The sequence below is a fragment of the Chiloscyllium plagiosum genome, chromosome 41, assembly GCF_004010195.1.
Source record: "Chiloscyllium plagiosum isolate BGI_BamShark_2017 chromosome 41, ASM401019v2, whole genome shotgun sequence".
In the NCBI taxonomy this organism is placed as follows: Eukaryota; Metazoa; Chordata; class Chondrichthyes; order Orectolobiformes; family Hemiscylliidae; genus Chiloscyllium; species Chiloscyllium plagiosum.
In genome coordinates, this window is record NC_057750.1 from 17,090,939 (window position 1) to 17,104,198 (window position 13,260).

Sequence of the window (13,260 nt, forward strand, 5' to 3'; positions counted from 1 at the left end):
GGCAATCTGTTTTACAGTCCAGTAGAGCTTCTTTTCCATTTTATGCTTCTGTTCATGAAAAATTTATAATATCCTAGACATTAATATTCTCAATGAAGATTCCTCTTTATTGTAGCATGTGTTATTGTTGGGTCTATTACTATTTTTTGTGAGAGGATGGAAAATATAATTGAAAAGTCTCCAAAACACCTGTTTTGTGTATTTCTCAGATGTTTGATTAAAGAATGGCATTTATTTACACCTCACTTGGATGGTATTAAGCTGAACAATCCTATATCATCCTGATTTGGGTAACATTAGAGCACAAGGAGAGGGTGAGGTATTTAGGAAGGAATAAACAGGAAATCTAATGCTATTACAATAGATTGACAGAGATATTTCATTCTTTAGATGTCTCCAGCCATTGCTAATTATCTGGTTTTGAACTCTGCAAATATTAATATGTAAAGGACCACCACAGTGTATTTAAGCCCTCCTCTCCATGATTTACCAGTGCTAGTTCTTTGAAAATACTTGCTTTTGTTTCCCCTGACAACTGAAGAAAATGTGAGTGGGGAGGGAGATAAGGAGAAGGAACACATTCTTAATATTCTTTACAACAATGTGAACAAATTGCTTAAACTGTGACAGAAGTAGATTGCAGTTTGAAAAGATCTAGATGTTGTCATTTGCATATGTTTATATCTCAATTTTAAATTTATTAATCTAGATAACTGATTCAGAATCAAAATCCAATATAGTGTTTTAATCATACCATCATTCAGCGTGGTTTAGAGAAAAAAATGTAGTCCACATAAATAACTGAGATTATGTGAGTGCTATGGGGTGCTGACAAGGCAGAAAAAAACTGCAAAGTTGTTTACTCTGTTTCAGAAGGATTCAAGAATGATAAAAGAAGTGCAAAGGAACTGTTGCAAGAGGAAAAATCTCATTAAATTCTCTGAAATTACATCACACTTTCTGCCAACAAGTTGAGAAATACTTGTCTTGTCACAAGTTTATTTGTCTATGACACAGTCAAATGACTAAGAAGACACTTTGAGAAAACTAAAAAAAAAGGAGGAATCTTTTAGGGGTCTGAGCATGGTGTACTATGGCAAGTTTTGTGGCAGAATTGGGCAATAAATCTGGTGCGGCCATCTCTATGTTGAGAGCATCCCCCCCCCCCCCTTTTTTATGCTTTCTTGCTAAACATTGGCAAGTTGCTGTTTAGGGAGAATATTGCCTGTTAAAAATTTTATTCATAGTTCAACTCATCTGATTAATATTCAGCTTTCTATTCTACTAAAAGTACCAAACAAACTAATTTTTGGGAGATTTTGACATGGAAATCAGAGCGGGTTGCTGCTGCAAAGAGCCTCATGCTGCTCAAAACCAAACTTTGTCTCAGGGCACGATCCAAAGGCTCCAGCCACAGACACCCCTGATCCATAGATGTTGGCATTCAGCATTTGCAACTCTCATGACCTCTGATCCACTTGCAGGATGCTCAGACTTGCATTGAAAGGCTCACCAGCAACTAGCATTGTAAGGTTACAATAAGGGCACTGTGCATGCAGACATTGGTACCCAACCCATGCGGTAGACTAGACTGCAGTTTAGAGCTTGCTGTCATAGCATTCATTCATTTAGTGCCTACCTGCAAGTTCGCAGTGCCCATGTCTTACCTTGTCTTGTCCAGTCACAGAATCAGGGCATCTTGCACTGCTGGTCAGCAGGCGTCAGTCAAGAGACAGGCATGTATGTAGTGCGCTATGCCAATCTCACACCTGCACCAAGTGCCAGAAGTTCATATGGGAAAACATACCACATGTGCAGCAAGCAAGCAGCTGTATCTCAAAGTTTTAGGGCAACAGTCCTCTCTGAAGTCCTTAGAGGTATACTACAATTAAAGGTTCACAGCACAGTTAGGTCAAGGGCAGTCTTCCATACCAGTCCAGGGGAATTGGCTATGGTTGGTCATCAGGTCATGGTGATCTTGATCAGGGGGTTTGTGCCTCTTCAGTTCAGAGAGTAGGTCACGATCAGTCCATTTGGTTCATCCACAGAAATGGAGAGAAACATTGGAAGAAATCATCAGGTGCTGCTATAGCGAGAGGAAGATTTGGGAACCTATTTCTATTCTTTGGGATTGCGAGCTGCAAGCTGGGGGGTGTCAGGATGACAGTTGTGAAGAGTGTGGGTAACAGTATTGTTATAGAGGGAATATGGTAAAGCATGGATGGGAAGAGGTTCATGTGGGAGGGGAGAGTTTGTCCATGGTCAGGAGTACCCTGGCTTCAAGGGTTGACAGTGTATGACCAAATTTGGCATGTTCACCACATATGCCAAGAGGGGGAGGTGTTTGAGAGAATGAGCAGCAATGCAGAGGCTATGCAATGGCCATGCAGTTGTGTGGGAAGTTGGGAGGGAATGAAAGTGTGTGAGGGAAGAAGTTGCAGACAATAATGAGAGTGGCAGAGCATGAATCTAAGTGGGGGAGGGTGAGTGCTATAGCAGAGATAGTGTGAGTGAAGTAGAAGAGAAATGAGTGAGGCACTTACCCTGGTGGAGCAGGGAAAGTGATGTTCTTGCAACATTACTGGTCATTCCTTCACACTGTTGAGATGGCATTGACATGGGTGATGCCCTCAGACCAGGCTTCCAGGGTCTAATGACACTGCCTTTCCTGCCAGAAGGGTGCCCCTCATTTGATTCACCCCTAAACGAGTACAGCTAGGTCCCAGTTGGAGATGTTGAAGAATCATGGTGCCATCTTTCCCTTCTCTAATGTGTTCAAAAGTGTCCTTGACAGAGCAGGGCAATTTTGGATTGTTAGTGCTTGGCAGAAGGTGCTGGAACCAGGGATGTTTATTGTTTGGAAGATATGGAAGTCCAAAGATGTGCAGGTTAGATAATTGGCCATGCTAAAATTGCGCGTAATGTTCGGTGTAGGGAAATAGGTCTGGGTGGGTTGCTCTTCGGAGAGTCGGTGTGGACTTGTTGGGCTGAAGGGCCTGTTTCCACATTGTAAGTAATCTAATCTAATATCTGGTGAGTGGTGAGTTGTTCTGGGAATGATGCATGGTAAAATGGGGCTAAGGTAAATGGAATGACAGAGACACCATGTGGACAAGATGGGTAATTAATGAGATGAGTTTGACAAGTTCTGGCGAGAAATCTCACAAGGCCTCACAGTGAGGGCCCCTCCAGATATTCGCACTTTGTCAAAAATGGAAAGATCCAGCCCCAAAATTTTACCACTGTTGCAATAGAATTATCTGTTGCAAATCAATAATAGCAAAATAGTTGAATATTTTGTGTTTTGGAAATGTTTTTTACTTTCTAAAATCAATAATTAAAATCAAATTGAGCTATTAATCAACAACTTACCTTGTCCTTGCAACATTGGAGATTTACATAAGGGCCCAAGTAAGATAATGCAGTGTGGAATCTTCCATACTATGAGTTGAGAAAAAGACAAATTCAGGTTGATAAAACAGAGTGAATGATCAAACAGAAAGAGAAAGGAATGAAAAAGATAAAGTGCCAATGAACATGCGAAAAGAGCTGGAGGGCCAGAATGAGACAAAGAGATGACAGAATTTAGGAATTCACACTATTTGACCCAACAGGCCTAGTAGGTGTCAGAACTAACTCCTGCAAACTAGGATGACAATGCTTTTGATTTCAACAAAGGTATTTTTGAAATTTTCTAATTTATAGAAAAAGTACAGGAAGGACCATTTTCCTTCTTAGTGCCTCATGAGCACAGACAGTTTCCTTCCACTCTTGTGTTTTGGGTCCTGAGGCAACTAAATAATTCTGTGCTGGATCCATACATCCTACCCTAGGTAGGGCAATGATATCTGAAGAGGTTTTGGCATGTGCTTACTATCTTGCACGTGACCTCCAGCTGAGCCTGTTAGAGATGCTCAAAGTGGTTGGCACCTTTGCGATGCTTTTCTCCATTATGAGCAGTCTTTGATTGAGATGCCCATAAGATGGTGGAGATATTGCAATTTTTCAGGGAGACCTTATGAAGATCCTTAAAGCATTTCCTCTGCTTTCCTGATAACCACTTGCCATGATGAAGCTTGAAGTAGAGAGCTTATTTTGGAAGTAACTGGTTATGGGAAGGATAAATGCATATTAAAATACATTTATAAATTAGAAGTGTCACATTAAATTCTAAATGAAATGTACTTTATATTTTCAGTATTAATCATATACAGCAATTTGACACCTGCATGTGATATCTTTGGCAACTGGTATTACTAAATATTTTTCTCCTGGGAGTAAGTCATGCCTGATGAATTTGATTGAATTTTTCAAGGGTGCTATGATGATGACAGGAGGTAGTTGATGTAGTTTTCTAGATTTCAGCAAGGCCTTTGACAAAGTACCACACAGGAAACTGGTAAAGAACATAAAAGCTCATGGGATCCAAGGTAATGGCGAGTTGGACCCAAAATTGGCTTAGTGGCAGGAGACAGACGTTTATGGTAGAAGGGTGTTTGTGTGACTGAAGGCCACTGTCCAGTAGCATACTACAGGGATCAGCACCAAATCTTTTAATGTTGGTGATGTTCATAAATGATGTAGATGAGTAAGTATGGGGGATGAATCAGTAAGTTTGCGTATGACAAAAATTGGTGAGGTGCTTGACAGTGAGGAGGAAGGTCTTAGGTTACAGGAAGATATAGGTGAATCGGTCAGATGGACAGATCAGTGGCAGGTTGAATTTAACTCTGATAAATGTGAGGACTTTGGAAGAAGTAACAAGACAAGGGAAAATTCAATGAATGGCAGGACGCTGGGAGGCATAGAGGAACAGAGGATCTTGGGGTGCTTGTCCACAGATGACTGAAGGTAGCTGGACAGTTTAATAGTTCAGTAGTTAAGAGTAATATGGGACACTTGACTTTATCAGTTGAGACATAAATTGTAAGAGCAGGGAAATTGTATTGGAGATTTACAAAATTTTGGTTCGACCACAGATGGAGTACTGTGTGCAGTTCTGATCACCACACTAGCGAGAAGAATATGATTCTACTGAAGTGAATGTAGAGGATGTTGCTCTGTACCACCAAAACTACAGAATAGAATGGAACATTTCAGCTTTGAAGAGAGGCTGGATAAATTTGAGTTGCTTTCTTTGGAGAAGAGAAGTTTAAGGAGGAATTATTAGAGGTGTATAAGGTTATGAAGTGCATGGACAAGGTGGATAGAAAGCAGCTGTTCCTCTTAGTCAAAGTGTCAAGAAAAAAGGGGCGTACCTTTAAAGTGACAGACGGGAGGATTAGAAGGGATTTGAGTGACAGTGGTCTCGAATACACTGCCTGGGATGGTAGTTGAGTTGGGTAACTTCACAACCTTTCAAAAGGACTTGGATAACATTTGAAGTGTCATAATATTCAATAGTCACAACAGTGTGGGAAAGTGGGACTGATGTAGGTTAAAGTGTATTTTTGGTGGTACGGATCCGATGGACCAAAGGCTCTCTTCTGTACTACATGGTTCTAAAAATCAATGAAAGAGAATATTATTTCAGTTATGTTTGCTTGGCACTTTTTCTCCCATCCCTTTGTCCTTTTGCTGGTTGCATTTGTGCAAGATAAGTTGCAAATGTTGTTATTGGCCAAAGTCCAGTTGGATGAGCATTTGACAAGTAGCTGTTTGACAGACAGAAGTCAGCTATGGAGCCGATTTTAACCCTAATCAGCAGGTGAGTTACTTACCTTCCTAAAAGCTGATTATTTATAAAGGTCACCCACCAAAAGTTGATGTGGTCTTTTATTTACAAATACATATTGTGTTCCAGTAATATTATTAGCATTTGATAATTTCACAGAGTGAGCAGCCACTGTAAGTTATTTTTCTGTATTCATTGACGGATAGGGTATCACTGGTAAGGCCAGCGTTTCTTGCCTGCCCTTGATTGCCCTTGACGTGAGTAGCATGCTAAGCGATGACAAAGATGGGGAGGAAAGAAAGGTTGTGGAGAGCAGGCGGGAAAGTGGAGTTGAGACCAAGAATGCAATCAGACATGATTATATTGAATGGTGGAGCAGGCTCGAGGGGCTGAATTGCCTACTCCTACTTCTTATGTTTTATTTCAGCGGGCAGTTAAGAGTGAACCACATTGCTGTGTGCATGAACTCATATGTAGGCCAGTCCTGGTAAGGATGGCAGATTTCCTTCCCTAAAAGGCATTAGTGAACCAAATGGTTTTCATGACAATAACAATAATTTCATGGCCACTATTTTTGAGATGAGTTCTTAATTATGGATTTATTAATTGAATTTGAATTCTACCAGATCCTTATGGAATTTGAACCCACATCCCCAGAACATTAACCTGGGCATCCAGTGATGTTACCATTATTGCAAGGATCGGGGAAAAAGTGGGGTATTTTTCTGACCCTGGGCCAAAATGCTTCCTTTGTACTGCACTATTCTGTGATTCTATCATTCAAACCAATAATATATCACAAATTTGAGGGTTGCTGAAAAGAAAAATACGTGCATTATCAAAGATTTTCAATTTACACTCATTACGATAATTTTCAATAGTACCTATTCAAGGGTAAAAAACAAAATTTATGTTGCATGAGAGAAGACTGCAGATTGATTGGCAAGTAGGCTGTGATTGGCATAAGTGTTGCCATGGAGAATACTTGTCAATTAATGCTTGCAATATGCAATAACAATGAGGGGCATTTCCCACTGACAGCATGCTGGTGTCAAGCCAAAACGATATTCTGCCTATAGCACGAGTAAGTAATAGGTCTTCAACATTCAATCCAATTCTGCCATTGGACAACATTTGCTGGATAACCCTGAATGTGCAAAGAATTACATTGAAAGCAAATTTAGGATTGTCACTCGGGCACACAGTTGGCACACTGCACTTACTAAAGTGCATTCATACAAATGAATGTGCAGGGCCCTGTTCTTTGTAGAAGGAAAAGATTTGAACACTGTGCCTGTTTCTGCTCAACAAAGTTTGAACAGCCATTTGCTGGCTCATTTCTCAGACAATACCCTGACCAACCTGCCTTGTAACCTGGCAATTAACTGTCAATCATCATCAATTGGTGCAATCTTAACATAAATGCCTCCAGCAATCATAGTCTCCTTGTCAAACAATCAGTACCCTCCTTTCATGAAATATAAATGTTAGTTTTCCCTTCAATTTGGCATTGTATGCATTGTCCTGATGAATTTAAAATAAAAGACCTCAATGAAATGTGTCTTTTTAAAGCAACAGTGAAATTTTGTGCTACCAGTAAATAATTTGTATAATAAGTTCATAAATTACAATATGTGGATAGTTTGTGAGATGCTGCACCTAGCAGAGATTTTTGCTACCAGTGAACACAGATTAAACCTTGGTTTTATGGAGTTGTAGCTCTACTTCTATTTCTGCCTTCACCACTGATAATACTGCTGGGTGCACAGCCTTGCAATATTCGTACAAAATAGTATAAATAGTATTAACACTACTTTACATGGTCATAGCAATTCAAGGATTGAAGAAATCTGTAACACAGGTTTGTCTATTGCACAGCGCATCACAGTTTTGGCCGAACGAATTTACTTGTCAGGTCAATGCACGAATACAGAAAATACTCTTAGACAGAAAATATGTAAAAGCAACAAAGTTCAGCTGATATGCCTTTGCTATAGATATCAGATTTCACTGGAAGGAGAGTTGGTAACTTAGAAGGATGTATTCAAGATAATTGGATAGAAATACAGGGAATAAATTAAGTTTAAAAAAATTCTGCACTGAGTTCTGATAATCTGAAAGAGTGGTGAAAACAGATACACTGGTAAATTCTGAAAGGGAATCGGAAATTGAGAAATCTGGAGGGTTTTGGGGAAAGAATAAGGTAGTTGAATTCATTATTTAACAATTTTAATACATTGTATCGATGCAGTGCACCAAATCATCTCCGTATCAAAATAGTAATGTTCTTGATAGTCAATTGTTACAATAAGGTGAGGAAGAGGAATCGGCTCCCCTCTCTTTAACCTCCTCTCAGTTAGTTGCTACAGTTCTTAAAAAAAATCTTTTTTGTATGTAGCTATCAAACTTCAATTAAATAGTTTGCTAGAAAATGCAGCAGCCAATTGCTCAGATTTTGTTAAATGAAATAAAGAGGAGTTCATTATCTACAAACTCTGAGAAAAGATGATAAAAATGCAACGTCATACACACACAAACATGGGTAATACATTTTTTAAAGTGCTATTTACAGCTTTTAAGGTTTTGCAATTTAAAAGTTCTTAGAATTTTTGAGGTGTTAGATTTTAAAACTAAAGCCACAGTTGACTCCTATTTGCAGCAATAACAGAAACTGCAGATCTTTGAGTCTTTAGTGAATGGGTTATTTTCCCATGATGCTTTTCATGGAGTGTTATTTTCCAAGATGATGAGGGAAGCAGGCAGGGGAAGACAGAGAGATAGCATTCTAGCTCTTGTTGTCACAAATTCATTTTTTATTTCCCTCTGCACTGCAACTCAAATGCTATTGAAATATAATTTAGTGTGTATTCCTGAGGCTAACTCCAATGTCTTTCCAAGCTGGTTAACTGGCAAGCAAACCTTTCATCTCCCAATATGTGAAATTATCATACAGTATGAATTAAAAAGATGCAAAATTCTTGAGGGATGAATCAACTACCTTGTTTCAGCATGTTTAGATAAAATTGGTCATTTTAATGCAGAATGCTTTGCTAATTTCACATGGCTTTCATGAAGCTCTCTTCAATCTGTGGCCAGGTAATTACTAAACTTATAAGTCTATGTTCTTCCTTTTTATAACAATGTTTTTGTTCATTAAAGATGGTGGGAATAATGATTATAGAGGCATGAGCACAGAAACAGGCTCTTCAGCCCAACTTGTCTATGCTGACCAAGATTTACAAGGATGTTACTGAAACTGGAAGGCCCAAGCCACTGGGAGAGGCTTGATAGGCTGGGAAACCTTTCCTGAGCACAGGAAACCCACAAAATCATGAGGGGCATAGATAAGGTAAGTAGCCAAGGACCCCTCCAAGAGTAGAGAGTCCAAAGCCAGAGGGCACAGATTCAAGGCAAGAGGGGAAAGTTTCAAAAGAGAGGAAACAGCCCGCAAACAGAGGACAGTGCACACATGGAACGAGCTGCCAGAGAAAGTGGCAGAGGCACTTGTTTTAAATTACAACATTTAAAAGGTATCAGGACAGATACATGGACAAGAAAGGTCCGGAGGGACATGGGCCAAACACAGGTTAATGATACCAGTTTAGTCTAGGAAACCTTGACTTTACATTTTTAGTTTCACAAGGATATAAATTCCTACATCCTTATCATATCCAATCAAATTTTCTTTCTTAATGGGTTTAAAAATATCATTAAATAGCAGACAAAGGGATATTAATATGGGGTAACCATTGACTGGAAACTGAATTGGGTCAGATACTTAAACACTGTGATTAAAGAGCACGTCAGAGGCTAGGAATCCTGCGGAGAATAACTGACCACCTGACTTCCTAAAGCCTGTCCAACATTAACAAATTAGGAATGTGATTGAATACTCCATACTCACCTGGGTGAGTGCAGTTTTAACAACATTCAAGAAATGCATGTGAGTATACAAGGTGGTTGTTTACCTGAAACAACACCCTTCAATCTGTCACCCCTATTAACTACAAGGACAAACTGTATGGGAACATTTCCATTGGAAAGTTCCTCTCTCAGCCGCATACCATCTGACTTAAGACTGTATCTCTAGTCCATCGCGGACATCAGTCAAAATGAAGCAATACAGCATAGAAAAAGACCCTTTGATCCAATTTATCCATGCTGATCAGGTTTCCCATACTAAACTAGTCCCATTTGCCTGCGCCTGGCCCACATCCCTCCAAACCCCTCCCACTCAAATGATAGAAATTAGAATTCAAATGGTCCATATTTACTGTTATCGTAACACAATGAATTGTAAATATAATATTCAAATCTCTAAATATTTTCGTCATGGATATTAAATCTTACCGTGTAACCATTATGACATGAGGGTTTGATGCCAGCAGCAGAAAAGTATCTGAAAAATAAGAGTTAGGAATCTAAGTTGATACTTTTTAAATTAAAATGGGACTGACAATTAGATATAGTTAGTCTTGCTATACCTGGACAGAGGTGAACTCTATTATTAGGCAATCTGTTCCACTGCACTCGTTTTGTGCATGGCATTGATAGTGAGAATAGTGATTGTATGTTGATTGAAACCTTGCACCAATAAGCACAATATAGTCTCAAATTTTTAGTAAGTGTTTCCTAATGCATAACTTTTAAAATATGGCGGACAAATTGTGTGGTTAGCAAAACATGTAAATTTAAGTTTGATCATTAAAATTATTGAATATAAAAGCAAGGAGGCTATGCTCAGACCACAAACTGGAGTTTTGAATCCAGTTCTGATCATCACACTTAAGGAAGGAAACAAGTATCCTTAAGAGGAGATTCATGAGATTGGTTCCAGAAATGAGGGCTTGGGAGCTCAAGGAGAGATTTGATAGAGATGTACCAGATTGTGACAGGTTTAAATAAGGTAGGCAAAGAAAAGCTCTTCTCATAAGCTAGTGATGCAAGCACGAGGGGACAGGGATTCAAAGTTTTGGGCAAGAGATATGGGAATGAGAAAGAACTGTTTTTATTCAGCGAGTGATTATGACTTGGAACTCACTAACTATTGCAGTAGTGGAATGAAGATAATTTGATAGGCTTTTGCATGGCTATAAGGATAGAACTATAAGACATGGGAGCAGAAATAACCATTGAAGAGGAAACATGCAAGTTTTGTTTCCAAAGAGCCTGTAGCTTACCTTTTCATGCTACTTTGAATACCTGGGCCACCCTCTCAGCTAGATTGGTTGAGAATGGATGGTAGGTGCTGTGTAGATATGGGTGTCTAGATTAGAGTGGTGCTGGAAAAGCACAGCAGGTCAGGCAGCATCCGAGGAGCAGGAAAATTGACGTTTCGGGCAAAAGCCCTTAATCAGGGTATGCCTTATCCCATTTGTCTTTGTGATGGTCTGAAACTCGCTGCTGATAAATGGGGATCCATTGTTTGTGACAATGATATCGCTGTGGTATTTTCATAAGCATTTAATGGTAATGCCCAGTATTAGATCCAAGCGGATGTGATTGGAGAAATCACCTTGTCTTCCTTAAAGAGCCCCAACAGAGGTTTGTGACCAGTTATTATGGTGAAATGTCAACCATAGATATACTGGTGGCATTTTTTCACTGCAAATGCCATGGCCAAATCTTCTTTCTTAGTTTGAGCATACTCCCTTTCTGCCTCTGCCAAGATTTACAATGCAAATGCAATTGGATGTTCTGTTCATCGTCCCAAAGATATAATAATGCTGCCCCTCTTCTGCAGGGGTAGGTGTCACAGGTTTCAACACCTGGTCTCAGGGGATCGTAATGGGCTAATATATTTGGTTACAATGGTGATTTTCCAAGTCCCTTTCTGATTTTATTTTAACATTACATGGTGAGTTGCCAGCAGGGTCACTAGGTTCATTATGAATTTTCCATAGTAATTTATGAGGCCTAGAAAAGACTGCAACTCCATTGTGCTCCTTGGAGCCATTTTTATGGCCTTCATCTTCTCTTTAATGGGATGTAATTGGTTCTTGTCAACTCTGTATTTGATGTGCATTACTGAACTTATCTGGAATGTACATTTTCCCTTTTTAGCAAGATACCACAAAATATGCTGCAAAACCTCCTCCAAACTGCCCAAATATTACTTTGCAGTAGGTCCTGAGATTATAACATCATCCACATAAACTGCCACTTTGGTCACCCATTGGAGGATGGTCTCCATTACACTTTGAAAGATGGTGCAAGTGAAAGACACCCCAAAAGGCAATTGAGTGTATTAATACAGTCCTTTGTGAGTATTTATAGTGATGTACTTCTAGGACAACACCTCAGCTGCAGTTGGAGGTAGGTGTGGCTCATATCTAATTTGGAAATACGTGACTCCCAGCTAGCTTCACATACAAATCTTCTGCATTGCAAAGGGTATCCATCTAAGCTCTGTTGACTGTCAACTTTTAATCCCTCAGAGAAGACCAAATTATCAGGTTATAAAACGGGAACTACTGGCTCGGCCCATTCTATAAATTGCACAAGGCAAATGATGCCACTTTCCTCTCGATGTTCTAATGTGGCCTGTACTTTGGCATGTACTCACAGGGGATTGGCTGTGCCTTGAAGTATTCAGGTCTTGCCTCTGGGTCCACATAGATTTTGACCCTGGCACCTCTTGCTTTATCTTCCTGAGGCCTTTTTAAAATACTTCAGGATACTGCCCAATGACCTCATATAGATCACTTTAAAGATCTGTGGTATATCCAGACAGATTTTCTGTAGTCATTCTCTTCCCTAAAGATTGGGAACTGGCACTTGTACCACCAGTAAGAGGAGTTGGATTCTCTGTTACCTGTGTATACAGTGTAACATAAGTGCAGCATGGATGTTATTGCTCATCACGGTATTGTGGAGAAACTTCCCCTCCAGTTCTGGAACTTTCCAACTTCTGACTTCAATCACCCTTTCTTGGCAACTATTGGGAGCCGCAAATATTATCTGCTTGGGACTTGATTGTGCGGTATGGGTGTCACCCAAGGTTGAGAACAGTAGCGTCTATACCATCCTGAAACTCCTGAGCCACATTTTCTGTGTTTTCACGGGAAAGGGCCAGTTCTGTGAGGTCCAGAACTGGTTCAGTGAGTAGCTTCGTTTGGTCCCAATATTATTAATTCCACAAAGTAAAGGATCCCTTAACATTTCCCGAAGTGCTGACCTATGCTCACAGTGTTCTGCCAATTTCTTCAGTTTTGTCAAGAATTCAGTAACTGGTTCCCCAGGAAGTCTATTTGTCATGTTAAACCTGTATGGTTGTAATATAACAAATGGTTTGAGGTCACAATGGTCTGCTACCATATCTACTGGTTCTTCAAAAGATATTGACTCCAGGGCTACAGGGTAGGTTAAACTCCATGATGCTGAAATTTGGGGCCCCACAAGCAATCAGGAAAATGACTTTTTGTCGGTGATCCCCTTCTATCTTGTTTACCTGAAAAAAAGGTATCTGGTTCTTTTGGGGTACTAAGGCCAATCCTCCATGCTCACACTGTAAAGTTCCAGTTTCCCAAATAGCGGCATTTTCAATATTTCCCCATCACGGTCTTCATGTAATCATTGAAAGGCAA

The 13,260-nt window shown here is 39.7% G+C and overlaps 1 protein-coding gene across 4 annotated transcripts in view; it reads right to left on the bottom strand.

The window, feature by feature from the left end:
* The window catches only part of rnaset2l (ribonuclease T2, like), a 53,465-nt gene that overhangs the window by 5,163 nt on the left and 35,042 nt on the right, over positions 1-13,260 (bottom strand). For all 4 annotated transcript variants that reach the window (XM_043681028.1, XM_043681027.1, XM_043681031.1 and 1 more), the window contains 2 exons: positions 10,025-10,073; positions 3,373-3,441 (listed from right to left, as the gene is read on the bottom strand). In XM_043681028.1, coding sequence (XP_043536963.1) covers positions 3,373-3,441; positions 10,025-10,073 — 118 coding nt within the window. The remainder of the gene's footprint in view (positions 1-3,372; positions 3,442-10,024; positions 10,074-13,260) is intronic.